The following is a 13,801-nucleotide window of genomic DNA, read 5'->3' as shown; positions in this document are numbered from 1 at the left end:
TCTGGCCCTGGGCTTTTTGTGGTTGGGAGACTTTTGAGGACTACTTCTATTTCCGTAGGATATATGGTCTATTTAAATTGCTTCTCTCTTCTTGATTTAATTTTGATAAGTGATACCTATCCAGGAAATTGTCCATTTCCTTTGAATTTTAGATATTTTTGGAGTACAGGTTTTCAAAATATGACCTGATGATTCTCTGGATTTCTTCAGTATCCATTGTTATGTTCCACTTTTCATTTCTGATTTCGTTAATTTGCAAGTTCACACTCTGCTATTTGATAAGTTTGGATAAAGGTTTGTCTATCTTCTTGGTTTTCTCAAAGAACCAACTCTTCATTACATTGATTATTAGTATTGTTTTCCTAGTTTCTGCTTAATTGATTTCAACCCTCAATTTGATTATTTCCTGGCATCTGCTCCTCTGGGGTGAGTTTGCTTCTTTGTGTTCTAGAGCTTTCAATAGTGCTGTTAATTTTCTAGTGTGACTATTCTCTGGTTTCTTCATGTGGGAACTTACTGTTATGAAATTTCCTCTTAGCACTGTTTTCAGTGAGATCCTCATTGAATCTAGGAAGTCTTTAATTTCTTTTTTTATTTCTTCTTTGATCCAGTCATGGTGTAATTATGCATTATTCCATTTCCTAAAGTTTGTAGGTTTTCTACTATGAGTATTGTTGTTGACTTCCAATTTTAAAGCATGGTGATCTGATAAGATACATGGAGTTACTCCAACTTTTTTGTACCTGTTGAGGTTTGCTATTGCCAAGTATGTGGTTGATTTTTTAAAAAGATTCCATGTAGAGCTGAGAAGAAGGTATATTCTCTTGTGTTTGGATGGGATGTTATATAGATATGTGTTAATTCCAATTGGGCCATAACTGCTATTAGTTCCTATGTTTCTTTGTTGAGTTTCTGTCTGGTAGTCCTGTAGAATAGTGAGAGTGGGCTGTAAAGTCTCCTACTGTAAGTGTGTAAGGTTTTATATGTAATTTGAGTTTTAGTAAAGATTCTTTTAAGAATGTGGATGCCGTTGTATTTGGGCAAAGATGTTCAAAATTAACATTTTATCTGGGTGGATTTCTACTGTGATGAATATGAAATGACCTCCTTCATCTCTTTTGATTGATTTTAGTTTAAAGTCTAGTTTGATAGATATTAGGATTACTAACCCTGCTGGTTTCTTGAGTCCATTTGATTGGAAAATATTTTCCCAACCCTTAACTCTAAGGTAATGTTTGTCTTTGAAGCTGAGGTGTGTTTCTTGAATGCAGCAGAAGGATGGATTCTGTCTTCGAATCCATTCTGTTAGCCTGTGTCTTTTTATGGGCGAGTTAAGACCATTGATATTGAGGAATATTAATGACCATTCACTACTCATTCTTGTTTGTTTTGGAATGATTGGTGGTGGTGGAATTGTATGTGGATTTCCACCCCCCTCTTTTTTGGCTTTTAGTAAAGTGGGATTATCTATTGCCTATGTTTTTCAGGTTGTAGTTACCCTCCTTGTGTTGGAGTTTTCCTTCCAGAAGGCTCTGTAGGGCTGGATTAGTGGATATGTATTGTTTAGACCTGGTTTTGTCATGGAATGTCTTGATTTCTCCATCTTCATATGTATCATAACATAGTATATATTTAAAGATGATAATTAAATAAGTTACTGTCACTTTGGGAGTAATATTGCTTTTCTTTCCTACAGCAAGTAAATTGGCTGAATTCTTGAAAATACTATATACGGTCATCTATGTAAAATTCATGTTTGATTGATATAAGCAAATTTTATAAGATAACTATATCAAAAACTCTTACTTCTTTGAAATTATCAAGTATATAGCATTTAATGAGCTATTTGATCTTATGAAATGTGAATTTTGTAAAATTCATCAGAGTTTTTTATGATAGCAACAGCCATCATAGATATTTCCTATTTTGTAGACTATGGTTTACTTTTGTAGACATCTTTAACCCTTTAGTCAAACTCAAATTTCTAAAACTACTCATATTTTAAGAAAGTGAACCCCAACTTAAAGTATTTGTAATATCAAAAAAATTGTTAAGTTTCTACTTATTACAAATATCTCTATCTAGAACTTCAAATCAGATGATGTGTCCAAAATAGTTTTCATGGCTCTGGGTGTGTATTTAGAATCTTGTATTCATGAAGAATCACAGTGGTGCTGAGTTCACATAGAAGTCATTCTCCTCCTTGCCATTAAGACAGCAATTTAGGGCGGGCATTGTGTGATTGTTTTTGAGCTTATCTTTTAGATCCACGATTATGTAAACATTTTGTTTGACTAAACTTCAGAAACATAAAAAATACAGATTTTTAGGTAATAAAAATGTTAGTGATAATTCATGGGATGGTGGTTATCTCTCCCCATTCTGAGGGAGGGCCAATAATTTAGGAAATCACTGGGAATCACACACTGCCTCAACACACCTGGACCAATACAGGGACAGTGAAAGCCCTCAGGAAAGCTTAGTCTTCAGTCTCCCTTAATCCAAGAGGACAGATGCAGAGGAACAAAAATGTTTGAATAGGTATGGGGGTTCTTGATCCCATAGCCTGCTTCTTAAAAATGGAAAAGAAAGTATCCATAACTCTGGAGGTAGTGCTGATTATATCCACACTCATTTCTTACCCTTAAAAAGTCTGCCACTTCCCAGAGAATAGTCTACATCCTGTAGAATCTGCACTAGATTGACAGCAGCATATTTTTCTGTGACATGGCAATCCTCTTAGAGAGGTTCTGGGTGGGTCAGATCTTTCTGAGATTGATGCAGCTAGGATTCTTGCTCAGTGATTCATGGAACATCTGGGCAACCTCAGTCTCCTGCTCAGCCTGCACTATTTTCTCTTGCTGTTCCTGCTTTACATTTTCTACCAAAAATAGAGTCCACAGGACTTACCATTGGGCCACTTGTTTGATTTCTATGGTAGCTGGTTATTCTCGGCTAAAGCTCAGATCAGTGATAATTACATCACCCAGGATAAGGCTGAAGTCTCTGATGTGCCCTTCGAGGTCTTTTTGGATCAAAGGTGACACCTGGGCCTACTGCGTAATCAGCTGTGATGCAGTAAACCTGGCCACCATACTCTTGAGCACCTTGTTGGCAATGGACAGCAGCACTCACTCCTAGTAGTTACCCTAGGCTCTAGTACATTCTGGAGAGCTGTACCGGAGCTTCTTGACTTCAGTTTAAATAATGTTCACCATCTGCAGGACTTTGGAGTCTGTGGTGGGGGAGATTTTTTTAGGGTCTGATCAAAATGTCATGGATGTCAGGGCACTGAACCAGGAGATATGGAAGTGAAGACCTCTGGGACTGTTCCTGCTGTATGTCACCAATCTGATTAGAGAGGATGGTTCTGTGATGACTTTCCAATTGAACATGGATTCATGGACTCCCCCGCCATGGCGCCCAGTAGCAGTTTCACCACCATGCCCCTGCCCTGAGCCCTCAGGGAGGAGCATCCTGCCATGTCCTTCAAGTTCTACATCATGTCTGATTCTCCTAAAGGCCGTGGCACCAAAGGTCAGGAGAGGGGTTGAACCCATTTCTACTCCATGCTGTTTTAGCCTGCACGTGAGCATCAGGAACCATGGTGTTTGCCAAAAAACACAGATTTTAAATGAGGGGTCTTCTCAGTCAGATGGGTAGGCAAAAGTTAATGTAACTTTCCCTTTTTTGTTGTTTCAGCTCTGGGAAAGGATAAGGATTACATGGATGAATCTGAACATGCCAACTATGACCGATCTCGTCTCCTTAATGACTTTGTTATCAAACATAAGCCTGAATCCAGAACAAAATTATCTAAGGTAGTTCAAACTTAATTATCAATGAATAATTTTTGTAATGTAATTTTAAAATATTTGAACAATTTTAAAATATTTGAACACTAGTCGTATGATTGGATTTGTGCTGGCAAATCTGGACTTAAAGTACTCAAGCATGAAAGTCCATTTATTGACATCATAATTATTTGTATTATTCAGCAATTATTTTATTTTTTAATGTTTTCAAAATTACCACGTTATTTTTTGTTGGATTTTACATATTTTATTTTTAATTAAAATATAATTAAATCATCCTCACCATCCCTAAAACTCCTCTATGTCCTTTAATTTCCTTCTCTAATTTGTGACCTCTTGTTCTTCAATTATTCTTCTTAAACAGAGATCTGTACATACATATAATGAGAAAATATATAAATACAACTTTATGAGTCTATCTAGTGTTGCCTATATGTATAGGCTTTTAAGGCTGACATTGAGAAAACTGCTTATTCCTTTTCATAATTGTCATTAGTTGACCATAGTTCTTCATTTACGGGTAGTGTCCTGTGAGATTTTTCTCATTGCAATGAAATGCCAAATACTGTTTCTTTGTTAAAGTCTTGTTCAAGCAGGACCTACTGTTCATATATCATGGGTATAGCTTTCCGTCATAATGAAGAAGATATAGTCTTACATCTTACATCAGATTTCTTGGTCTTTAATTTTTACTTTTGTACTATGCTCTCTTCTGTGATGTTCCCTGAGCCATATACATTCCCAGACACATGTGGGTCAGCTGTAACTCTGTTTACTAAAGAGAGATTTGGGGTAATGGATGAGAGTTGCACTTAGATATGGGTATAAGGATGAGTATTTGTAATGTAGCTAGGAATGATAACGGCTTACAAATGCAGCATCCATAATTGAATATATTGATGGAGCACAATGTGGTATTTCAATGCATTATGTATTTTAGTGATAATGATTAATTTAAATATCACTATGATGATTTACTAGTTGTTTATTGAAAAACACTCAAAATTCTTTCTTAGAGCTATTCTGACATATCTAATATACCATTATTAACTGTAGCTACCCTATAGCACAATAGAAAACTGCTTGTAATTCTACTATCGAATTGTGGTACTGTACCAGTCAGACATAATTATATAAACACCAAATATAAGCCATAAAGTTGTTTGTTAATAATTCTGTTTCATAATTAGTCCATTAGTTTTTTTCTCCTCAATATTAACATATGGACATAGTTTTATACTATAAAACTTAATATACTTTGATTTTCAATTTCGTTCATTATTAGATATAGTGACCTGTACATATTATTATACACAATTACCTTGTTTTCCTTCTCTGTAAGCTTGAACATACAGTCTGCTTGACATAATACATAAGATGACTTTATGAAAGAAATGAGGGCATAGTAAAGACTGAGTACATGTCAGAATTTTATAACAACTTGGAGACTGAGAATGAAGCATTGAAATAATATTTTATCAACAAATAAAATAATGAAATATAGTTCAGTTTTAAAACTCTTGAATTCACTGTTCCCAAAATTCCTCAAATTCAAAGCTTTTGCAGACTTTGAAAGGCATTTGAATGAGCCCACCCAAAATGAAATTTTCTGGTGATTATTTTCATCATAGTAAGTGCAACTGTCTTATATCTCCTCCTTGATGCTAAGACAAATACTGGCTCAGGAAAATTCAGCTGTCCCCTTTGACTATTTTCATCATTGTAACTGCAACTTATTCACATATATTCCTTAATATTAAGATAAGTACTATCTCAGAACAGGATCACCCCTTTTTCCTGTTAAAGTGGGGAGGCTTCTAGAAAGAAATGGAATGAGAGAAAGCAGGGAAAGAGGAAGGGAGGTAGGGAATGAGAAGGAAGGAACTTGAATATTTAATTTAGTCTAAGAAATTACTTAAGTGTCAGTAGCTCTTTCATAGGTATTACTCATGTCCTTAAATATAATTTTCTCTGTGATGTTTAGTGTTTTTAGATTAAATTAATTTTATCTTTACTGGTCACTAATAAGTCACTTATAAAGGACTATAGAAGAATTTAAATATAACCACAGTTTCAAGAGTGAGACCAAACTTTAATACATATATTCCAATTTAATTACTTTTACAGAATTTTCATTAATATTGCTATGGGTTTTGTTATCACTTTTTTAAAAATTGGTTGATCAATTATATTTCTTCACTGTGTGGCTCATATATTTCCTTGTATTAGATAAATATTATGTTAAGTGGATTGGGAAGAATTATAAGAGAAATCCAGTGTTCCTCAATATGTTTTTGTCATCTACTGAAAGACAAACACAGTATACACTGAGTAATTAGAAAATGATTTAAATTCAGTCTGTATTATTTGCCTATCTATGATTTGCCATCTGGCTGATAGTTAAATCATCATTTAATTTGCTCAAGTAGTCATGTCCCATGTAGCATTTTTCATTCGACTTACACATTAGAATGTTAAAGTTAAAATAATTAGTAAAATTTGAGTGAAAATATCTGTGAGTATCATACAAGAAAAATAGAGTAAGTTCAATAAGATAAATAACATAATTAGCTAAGTTAAAGACATTTTATTCAAATATACTACTAAATTTGTGGGATTGTCCACCTCCAATTTTTACTCTCCTATGAAAACCATCTTCAGTGGTCTGGGACACTCACACTTCCAGCTATCAAAGAATGTCCACTTTTATATGTTGCATAGGTAAGAATGAAGCATGAATTCCATTTCACAAAAGATTTCAATTGCATAAAAATTAATATCAGGATTTCTGACGGATATAATAATCTGCCTTGAAGATACTTCATATAGAATCTCAAAAAATAAATAATTGACCTAAATTTGCTTTATTTGCACTACTATCTGAGTGCTATCTTTTACAAATCTGCTGTCTTTCTTTTTCATATTACTATTACATGATAATTTATGGATGTAAACTATGTATGATTTCTCATATCTGTAATCTCTGGATTCTGGAGCATGAGGTACGAAAACTGCTAACAAGTTTGAGGCCAGCCCATTCTACACAGCAAGCACCAAGTTAATTCAGTCCATATTGCAAAGTCATTAGGCAAGTGAGAAAGAAAGATAGGAAGGAGGGAAAGAAGGAAGGCAGGGAGAAAAAGTAAAGAGAGAAAGAAAGAAAGGAAGAAAGAAAAGGAAAAAGCTGTTAGATGATAGATGATATTTAGATAGATAGATGATAGATAGATAGATAGATAGATAGATAGATAGAATGATAGATAGATAGATAGATGATAGATAGATAGATAGATAGATAGATAGATGATAGGCAGGTAGACACAGATTTTAAGTTGGACTTTATAAAATTTCCAGACTTCATTTGTGACTTAAAAACAGCACAAATTACATATTGCTATACATGTATATGTATTACATGAACATATACAGGTTTTAGTACAAAATCTTTGTCTAATGTCATGATTTAGACTGGCTAATTGTTCTAGTTGCACTCTGCACTATGCTTATTATGCATAATAATTGAAGTGCAAAGGGAGTATATCAGATAGGAGCAAACATATCTATAAGGATTCAGCAGGAAGGAGCATTAATCTGAAAAAGGTGACTCATGCCTATTATAAAATACATAGTGGGTAAAGGCAAGTATTAGATGATAGAAAACAAATAGAGCTCTATACCAAATTAGCCATCAATCATGAACTAGGATCAGAAGAAATTATTCTAAAGTCTCTCAAGTGCTATTGTATTTTAATACAACACAGTTGAGTTTTTCAGATGTAAAATCTAACAAGGAATCCTAGAAATATATCTGACTAGTGGCTTGGTCATTGTATAGATGGAGTTTCAATCTGTTTTATATTTTATTTGTTAACCATTGTCCAACATTTGTAGAGTGACCTTGAGTCCAAATAGTAAATATTTTGTTTTCATCACTGCTTTTGCTAATTTTACATGGTAAGTTGAATGCCAAAGCCCAAAGCCCTTATAGGCTTGACTTGAATAATTATTTGGTCTCCAGTTGGTGGAAATATTTGGGAAAGATTGAGATATGTGGCCTCTGTGGAGGAGGGTTGTCACTGCTGTCTTGCTTTGAGATTTCAAAGGACTCATGTCTTTTTAAGTTAGCTCTCTTTTTCCTGTTTGTGGGTCAAGAGATGTGAGCTCTCAGTTGCTGCTCCAAGACTATGCCTGCAGCTGTCCTCCCCATCATGATGATAATCAACTCCTTTAGCTCTAGAACTGTAAGTTCCAAATAAGCCCTTTCTTCTCTAAATTGCCATTGCCACAGTGATTTATTTGTAACATAAACATAAATAAAATGTTGAATAAAATTAAGTATACTTACAAATAACTATTTGGTTTTAGGATCCATCTTCAAAACAAGGAATTGTGTTTTAAATTGTATTTTAAGGTCTTTTTGGAGATTAAAACTTTTTAAAGATATTGACTTCTGGGCTGGGCAGTGGTGGCTCACGTCTTTAATCCCAGCACTCGGGAGGCAGAGGCAGGCGGATCTCTGTGAGTTCGAGGCCAGGCTGGACCGACAGCCTCAAAAACAATACAGAGAAACCCTGTCTCGTAAAAACCAGAAAAAAAAGATATTGACTTCTGATATTATAAAGTGATAGTAGTACCATTTCTAGTTCTACTAGGAAGACACTTCAAGTTTAGTACTATAGAACAGAGAAAGACGAAAAACATTAGATGGTTTCTATTGTCGAAGTGTTGAGATACAATCCATGGAGAAAATCAATGGGCTCTACAAATCAAGTAATGTCTAATCTGTGTTCTGCTACTATCAAATCTTAATAATAAAATGCATATTTATCATATCAATAAAGTGTGGTAGATAGAAATTTAATCACTATACCTTTTAATTTTGTTGAGATTTTTAAATATCCTTTTATCAAAAGATAAAGTCTATTGAGTCGGAATTAAGGTTTCCTTGGATCCTAAGACTTTCACTAAGGTTTTTGTTCAAATAGAGCTTGAATTTCTGTTCAATCTCTTGGGATTCTGCCTCTATCAGTCTACTGCATACCATAGCCAGGCTTAAAGAGGATAAAAGACCTCCTATATCAGAGACTAGTGGTTATGGTTGTCCTATTGAGATAAAGATGTCAGAAACTCACAGAAACACTAAGAGGATTAAATGAGGAAACTCAGATGACATTAAAAGAATTCACAAGTGGGATTGGCTATGACCATAACCATGAAAAATATTTGGGAATGAAATCGGCAAGAGGTAATAGAGAGAGCTTAAAATATTAAAGAACAAAATGGTGACTTATAACAGTGAATAACATAGAGTTCATTTTTCTTCAGATACTTGGAAGATTAAAAAAATGTGTCACTGATTTCCAAAAAAATACTCAAAATGCTCCTAATTCTTTGGCGCCTAGGTGCATTTCAAACAGCTTAATGAAAATCACTTTATATTTGAGAAAATGTTTAAACTCTCTGAAGTGATTCAGCTTTTCAATATTTTATTTATAAAAGTGTTGAGCCAAAGAAATGGTTCTGCATTAGGCATACTTTCTACACCATCTGCATTATTTAAACTGTTTTCATGTAATATATTTTGATCAGATTTTCCTTTTCTCAAATTCCTCCCAAATACAGCCAACCCCCCTTCCCTCTTTTTCTTTCTATAACAGGAAAACACAAGAATTTAAATCAAAACAAGCAAGCAAAAAAGAAAAGAAAAGAAAACAACCAAGACAGAAAGCAAAAACCAAAGGAAAAAAAGGCCCACAAAACAAAAACCAAGGAGTAGGTTTTGCATTGGATAACTACGTCTGGTTTGTTGATAATACATGCTGTGATACTCCACTGGGGGGAAAAAACTGATTTTCCCTTTCCTTTCAGGAATTAATTACAAACTTCTTCTTGGTTACGGGTGGTATTTTGTGCACATGTACACCTCTTAGTGTTGGGAACTTGTCTGGCTTGAACCTGATCATGCCTCGAGTGTGCTGTCACAGAATATGTGAAATGGTATGCATTTCAGTTCTATTGCATCCAGAATACATTGTTTCCTTGGAGTCATCCATTCTCTCTGGCTCTTACAACATTTTATCTCACAACCGTTCCTTGCTATTGATCTAAAGTTCTTGAAAGGAGAGGCTTGAAGAAGAAATCTTATTTAGGATTAAGTATGGGTCTCTGTGTTAATTCTCACCAACTCCCTGATGAGGGCTGGGTTAAGCATTGTTCCTAGGGTATACAATATGTCATTAGGACTAATTTATTGCTATGCTTCTTTAGCAGAGTAATAATAATAGGTTTTCCCTTTGGTACATGATATTTTCAGTCTCAGGTTCTTGAACTTAGCAGGTTATGGTACGAGGAAAATGCCTGTTGTTTTTGCAGATAACTATGATTCCAATACAAAACACACACTAGGAAATTAATATTCACCTATAACTCCAGCTTTAGGTGATCAAATACCTCTTTCTAGGCTTTGAAGGCACACACACACACACCAGACACACACACACACACACACACAGAGGGGGGGGGAGACAGAGACAGAGACTGAGAGACAGAGAGAGTTGCACACACAATAATAAGTTTAATTCAAGTAAAAAGTATTTTCATTAATTAAAATGTATATTTTTACTTTATTTTATAGTAGGTAACTGATTAGAAACAAGCTTGCTTCACATGTCAATTCCAGCTACCTCTCCCTCCCCTCCTCCCCTGCTCCCCCAACTCCCCCAACCCACCATCCCATCCTCCTTCTGCTCCCCCAAGAGGGTGAGGCCATCCATGGGGGATCTTTAGAGTCTATCATATCATCCCAGGAAGGGTCTAGGCCCTCCTTCATGTAGCCAGGCTGAGAGAGCATCCCTACATGTGGAATGGGCTCCAAAAGTCCATTTGTATGCCAGGAATAAATACTGATCTACTATATGAGGCCCCATAGACTGCCGAGGCCTCCTCACTGACACCCACATTCAGGGGATCTTGATCAGTCCCATGCTGGCCTTTCAGTCACCAGTTTGTGGTTCATGAGCTCCCCCTTGTTCAGGTCAGCTGCCTCTGTGGGTTTCACCAGCCTGGTCTTGACCCATTTGCTCATCACTCCTCCCTATCTGCAGCTGGGTTCCAGGAGTTCAGTTCAGTGTTTAGCTGTGGTCATCTACTTTTGCTTCCATCAGCCACTGGATGAAAGCTCTTGGATAGCATATAAGGTAGTCATCAATCTCATTATGGGGTGAGGGCATTTAAGGTATCCCCACCACTATTGCTTAGATGGCCAGTTGGTGTCATCCTTGTAGATCTCTGGAAATCTCACTAGTGCCAAATCTCTCCTCAAACCTATAATGGCTCCATCTATTATGGTATCTCTCATCCTGCTCTCCTCTATTCTTCCCCTGACTCAAACTTCCTGCTCCCCCATGTCCTCCTCTCCCCTCCTCCTCTCCCAATCTCTTTCTCACAGCTACTTATCCCCAATTCTCTCCCCAAGATCCCATTCCCCTTCTCCAGGGTACAATGCATATATCTCTTAGGATCCTGCCTGTTTCCCAGACTCTCTAGTGGTGGGATTGTAGGCTGGCAATCCCCTGATTCATACATAAAATATTAATGAGTTCATACCATGTTTATCTTTTTGTGACTGGGCTACCTCACTCAGGGTGCTTTCTTTTTGTGTCATCCATTTGCCTGCGAATTTCAAGATTCCATTGTTTTTTCCACTGAGTAGTACTCCATTGTATAAATGTACCACATTTTCTCAATCCACTCTTCAGTTGAGGTGCATCTAGGTTGCTTCCAGCTTCTGGCTAATACAAAAAAATGCTGCTATGAACATAGATTAACAGATGTCCTTATTGTATGAATGTGAATTTTTGGGGATGTGCCTAAGAGTGGAATTGCTGGATCCACTGATTTCCATTTTCCTGAGGAATCTCCACACTGATCTCCAAAGTGGGTGTATGAGTTGGTACGCCCACCAGCAGTGGAGGAGTGTTGCCCTTTCTCTACATCCTCTCCAGCATAAACTGTCATTGGTGTTTTTGATTTTAGCCATTCTTAGAGGAGTTAGATGGTATCTCAGAGTTGTTTTGATATGAATTCCCTGAAAGCTAAAGATGTTGAGCACTTTCTTAAGTGTCTATCAACCATTTTAGACTCCTCTATTGCGAATTCTCTGCTTAGTTCTCTATCCCACTTTTTTTCATCGTTCTTTTTTATTTTTCTCATTTTATTTTATTACATTTTTTAAGAAAAATGCTTGTTTCGCATGTCAATCCCAGCTCCCTCTTCCTCCCTTCATCCCACAACCCCCCACCATCTCGGCCACTCCCTTCCACATACTGGATATCCAGAGTCATTTCGTTCAGGGTAGGGACCAGGCCCTCCCCAAAGAGTCCAAGCTAAGAGAGCATGCCTCTTTTTGGTATCAGCACACAAACTCCATTTGTATGCCAAGGATAAATACTGCCCAGAGCCCCAGAGGATGTCCAGGCCTCTTCACTGACACCCTATTCAGGGGGTCTGGATCAGTCCCATGCTGGCCTCCCAGCTGTTGGTCTAGGGTCCAAGAGCTCACCCTTGTTCAGGTCAGCTGTTTCTTCTGGTTTCACCAGCCCATTCTTTACCCGTTTGTTCACCACTCTTCCCTCTCTGTCAGTGGGTTCCAGGTGTTCAGTTCAGTGTTTATCTGTGGGTGTATGCCTCTGCTTCATTAGTCACTGGATGAAGGTTCTAGTATGTCACATAAAGTAGTCATCAAACTAAATATCAGGGATGGGCATTTAAGGTAGTCTCTCCACTATTTCTTATTTGTCAGTTGGTGTCATCCTCATAGATCACTAGAGATCTCATTGGCGCAGATCTCTCTTCAAACCTATAATGACTCCCTCTGTCCTCCCCTATTGGTCCCCCAACTGAACCTTCTTGTTCCACCATGATCTCCTCTCTCCTCTTCTTCCCCTCTCTTTTTCCACCTCCCAGTCCCCTCCCACCTGCTCCCATTCCGCTCAGGAGATGTTGCCTCATTCCTCTTCTCTGGGGTACCATGCATATCTCGGTTAGACTCTCTGTCAGTGGAGTTGTAGGCTGACACTCCACTGATCCATGTCTAAAATCCATATATGAGTTGGCACATACCATGTTTGTCTTTTTGTGACTGGGTTACCTCACTCAGGATGGTTTCTTCTAGTGCCATCCATTTGCCTGCAAATTTCAAGATTCCATTGTTTTTTTCCACTGAATAGTACTCCATTGTGTAAATGTACCACATTTTGTCTATCCACTCTTCAGTTGGGGGGAATCTAGGTTGCTTCAGGTTCTGGCTATTACAAATAATGCTGCTATGAACATAGTGGAGCAGACATCCTTGTATGAATTTGCATCTTTTGGGTATATGCCTAAGAGTGGAATTTCTAGTTCTTGTGATAGAATGATTCCCAATTTCCTGAGGAATCTCCATACTGATTCCATAGTGGCTGTATGAGTTGGCACTCGTACCTGCAGTGAAGGAGTGTTTCCCTCTCTGCACATCTCCAGCATAAACTGTCATTGGGGTTTTTGATTTTAGCCATTCTGACAAGAGTAAGATAGTATCTCAGAGTTGTTTTGATTTGCATTTCCTGGATTGCTAGGGATGTTGTGTACTTTTTAAAGTGCCTCTCAGCCATTTTAGACTCCTCTGCTGAGAATTCTCTATTTTAGACCACTTTTTAATTGGATTATTTGGTGTTTTGGAAACAACCTTCTTTAGTTCTTTGTAAATTTTTTTAGATCGGCCCTCTGTCAGATGTGAGGTTGGTGAATACTTTTCCCATTCTGTGGGCTACCATTTTGACTTGTTGACTGTTTTCTTTGCCTTACAGAAACTTCTCAGTTTCAGGAGGTCCCATTTATTAGTGGTTGATCTCAGTGTCTGTGCTAGTGGCATTATGTTCATGAAGCAGTCTCCTGTACCCATTCATTCAAGGGTAGTTCCCACTTTATCTTCTAAGAAGTTCAATGTG

The 13,801-nt window shown here is 37.0% G+C and overlaps 1 protein-coding gene across 3 annotated transcripts in view; it reads left to right on the top strand.

Annotated features, from left to right (window-relative positions):
- The window catches only part of Ano3 (anoctamin 3), a 263,776-nt gene that overhangs the window by 90,158 nt on the left and 159,817 nt on the right, over positions 1–13,801 (top strand). For all 3 annotated transcript variants that reach the window (XM_040745992.1, XM_040745994.1, XM_040745993.1), the window contains exon 4: positions 3,703–3,821. In XM_040745992.1, the coding sequence (XP_040601926.1) occupies positions 3,703–3,821 (119 nt within the window). The remainder of the gene's footprint in view (positions 1–3,702; positions 3,822–13,801) is intronic.

The sequence above is a fragment of the Mesocricetus auratus genome, unplaced genomic scaffold (genome assembly GCF_017639785.1).
Source record: "Mesocricetus auratus isolate SY011 unplaced genomic scaffold, BCM_Maur_2.0 Super-Scaffold_100004, whole genome shotgun sequence".
NCBI lineage: Eukaryota > Metazoa > Chordata > Mammalia > Rodentia > Cricetidae > Mesocricetus > Mesocricetus auratus.
Note: the sequence above shows the minus strand (reverse complement) of the source record. Positions and strands in the feature narration are given on the sequence as shown.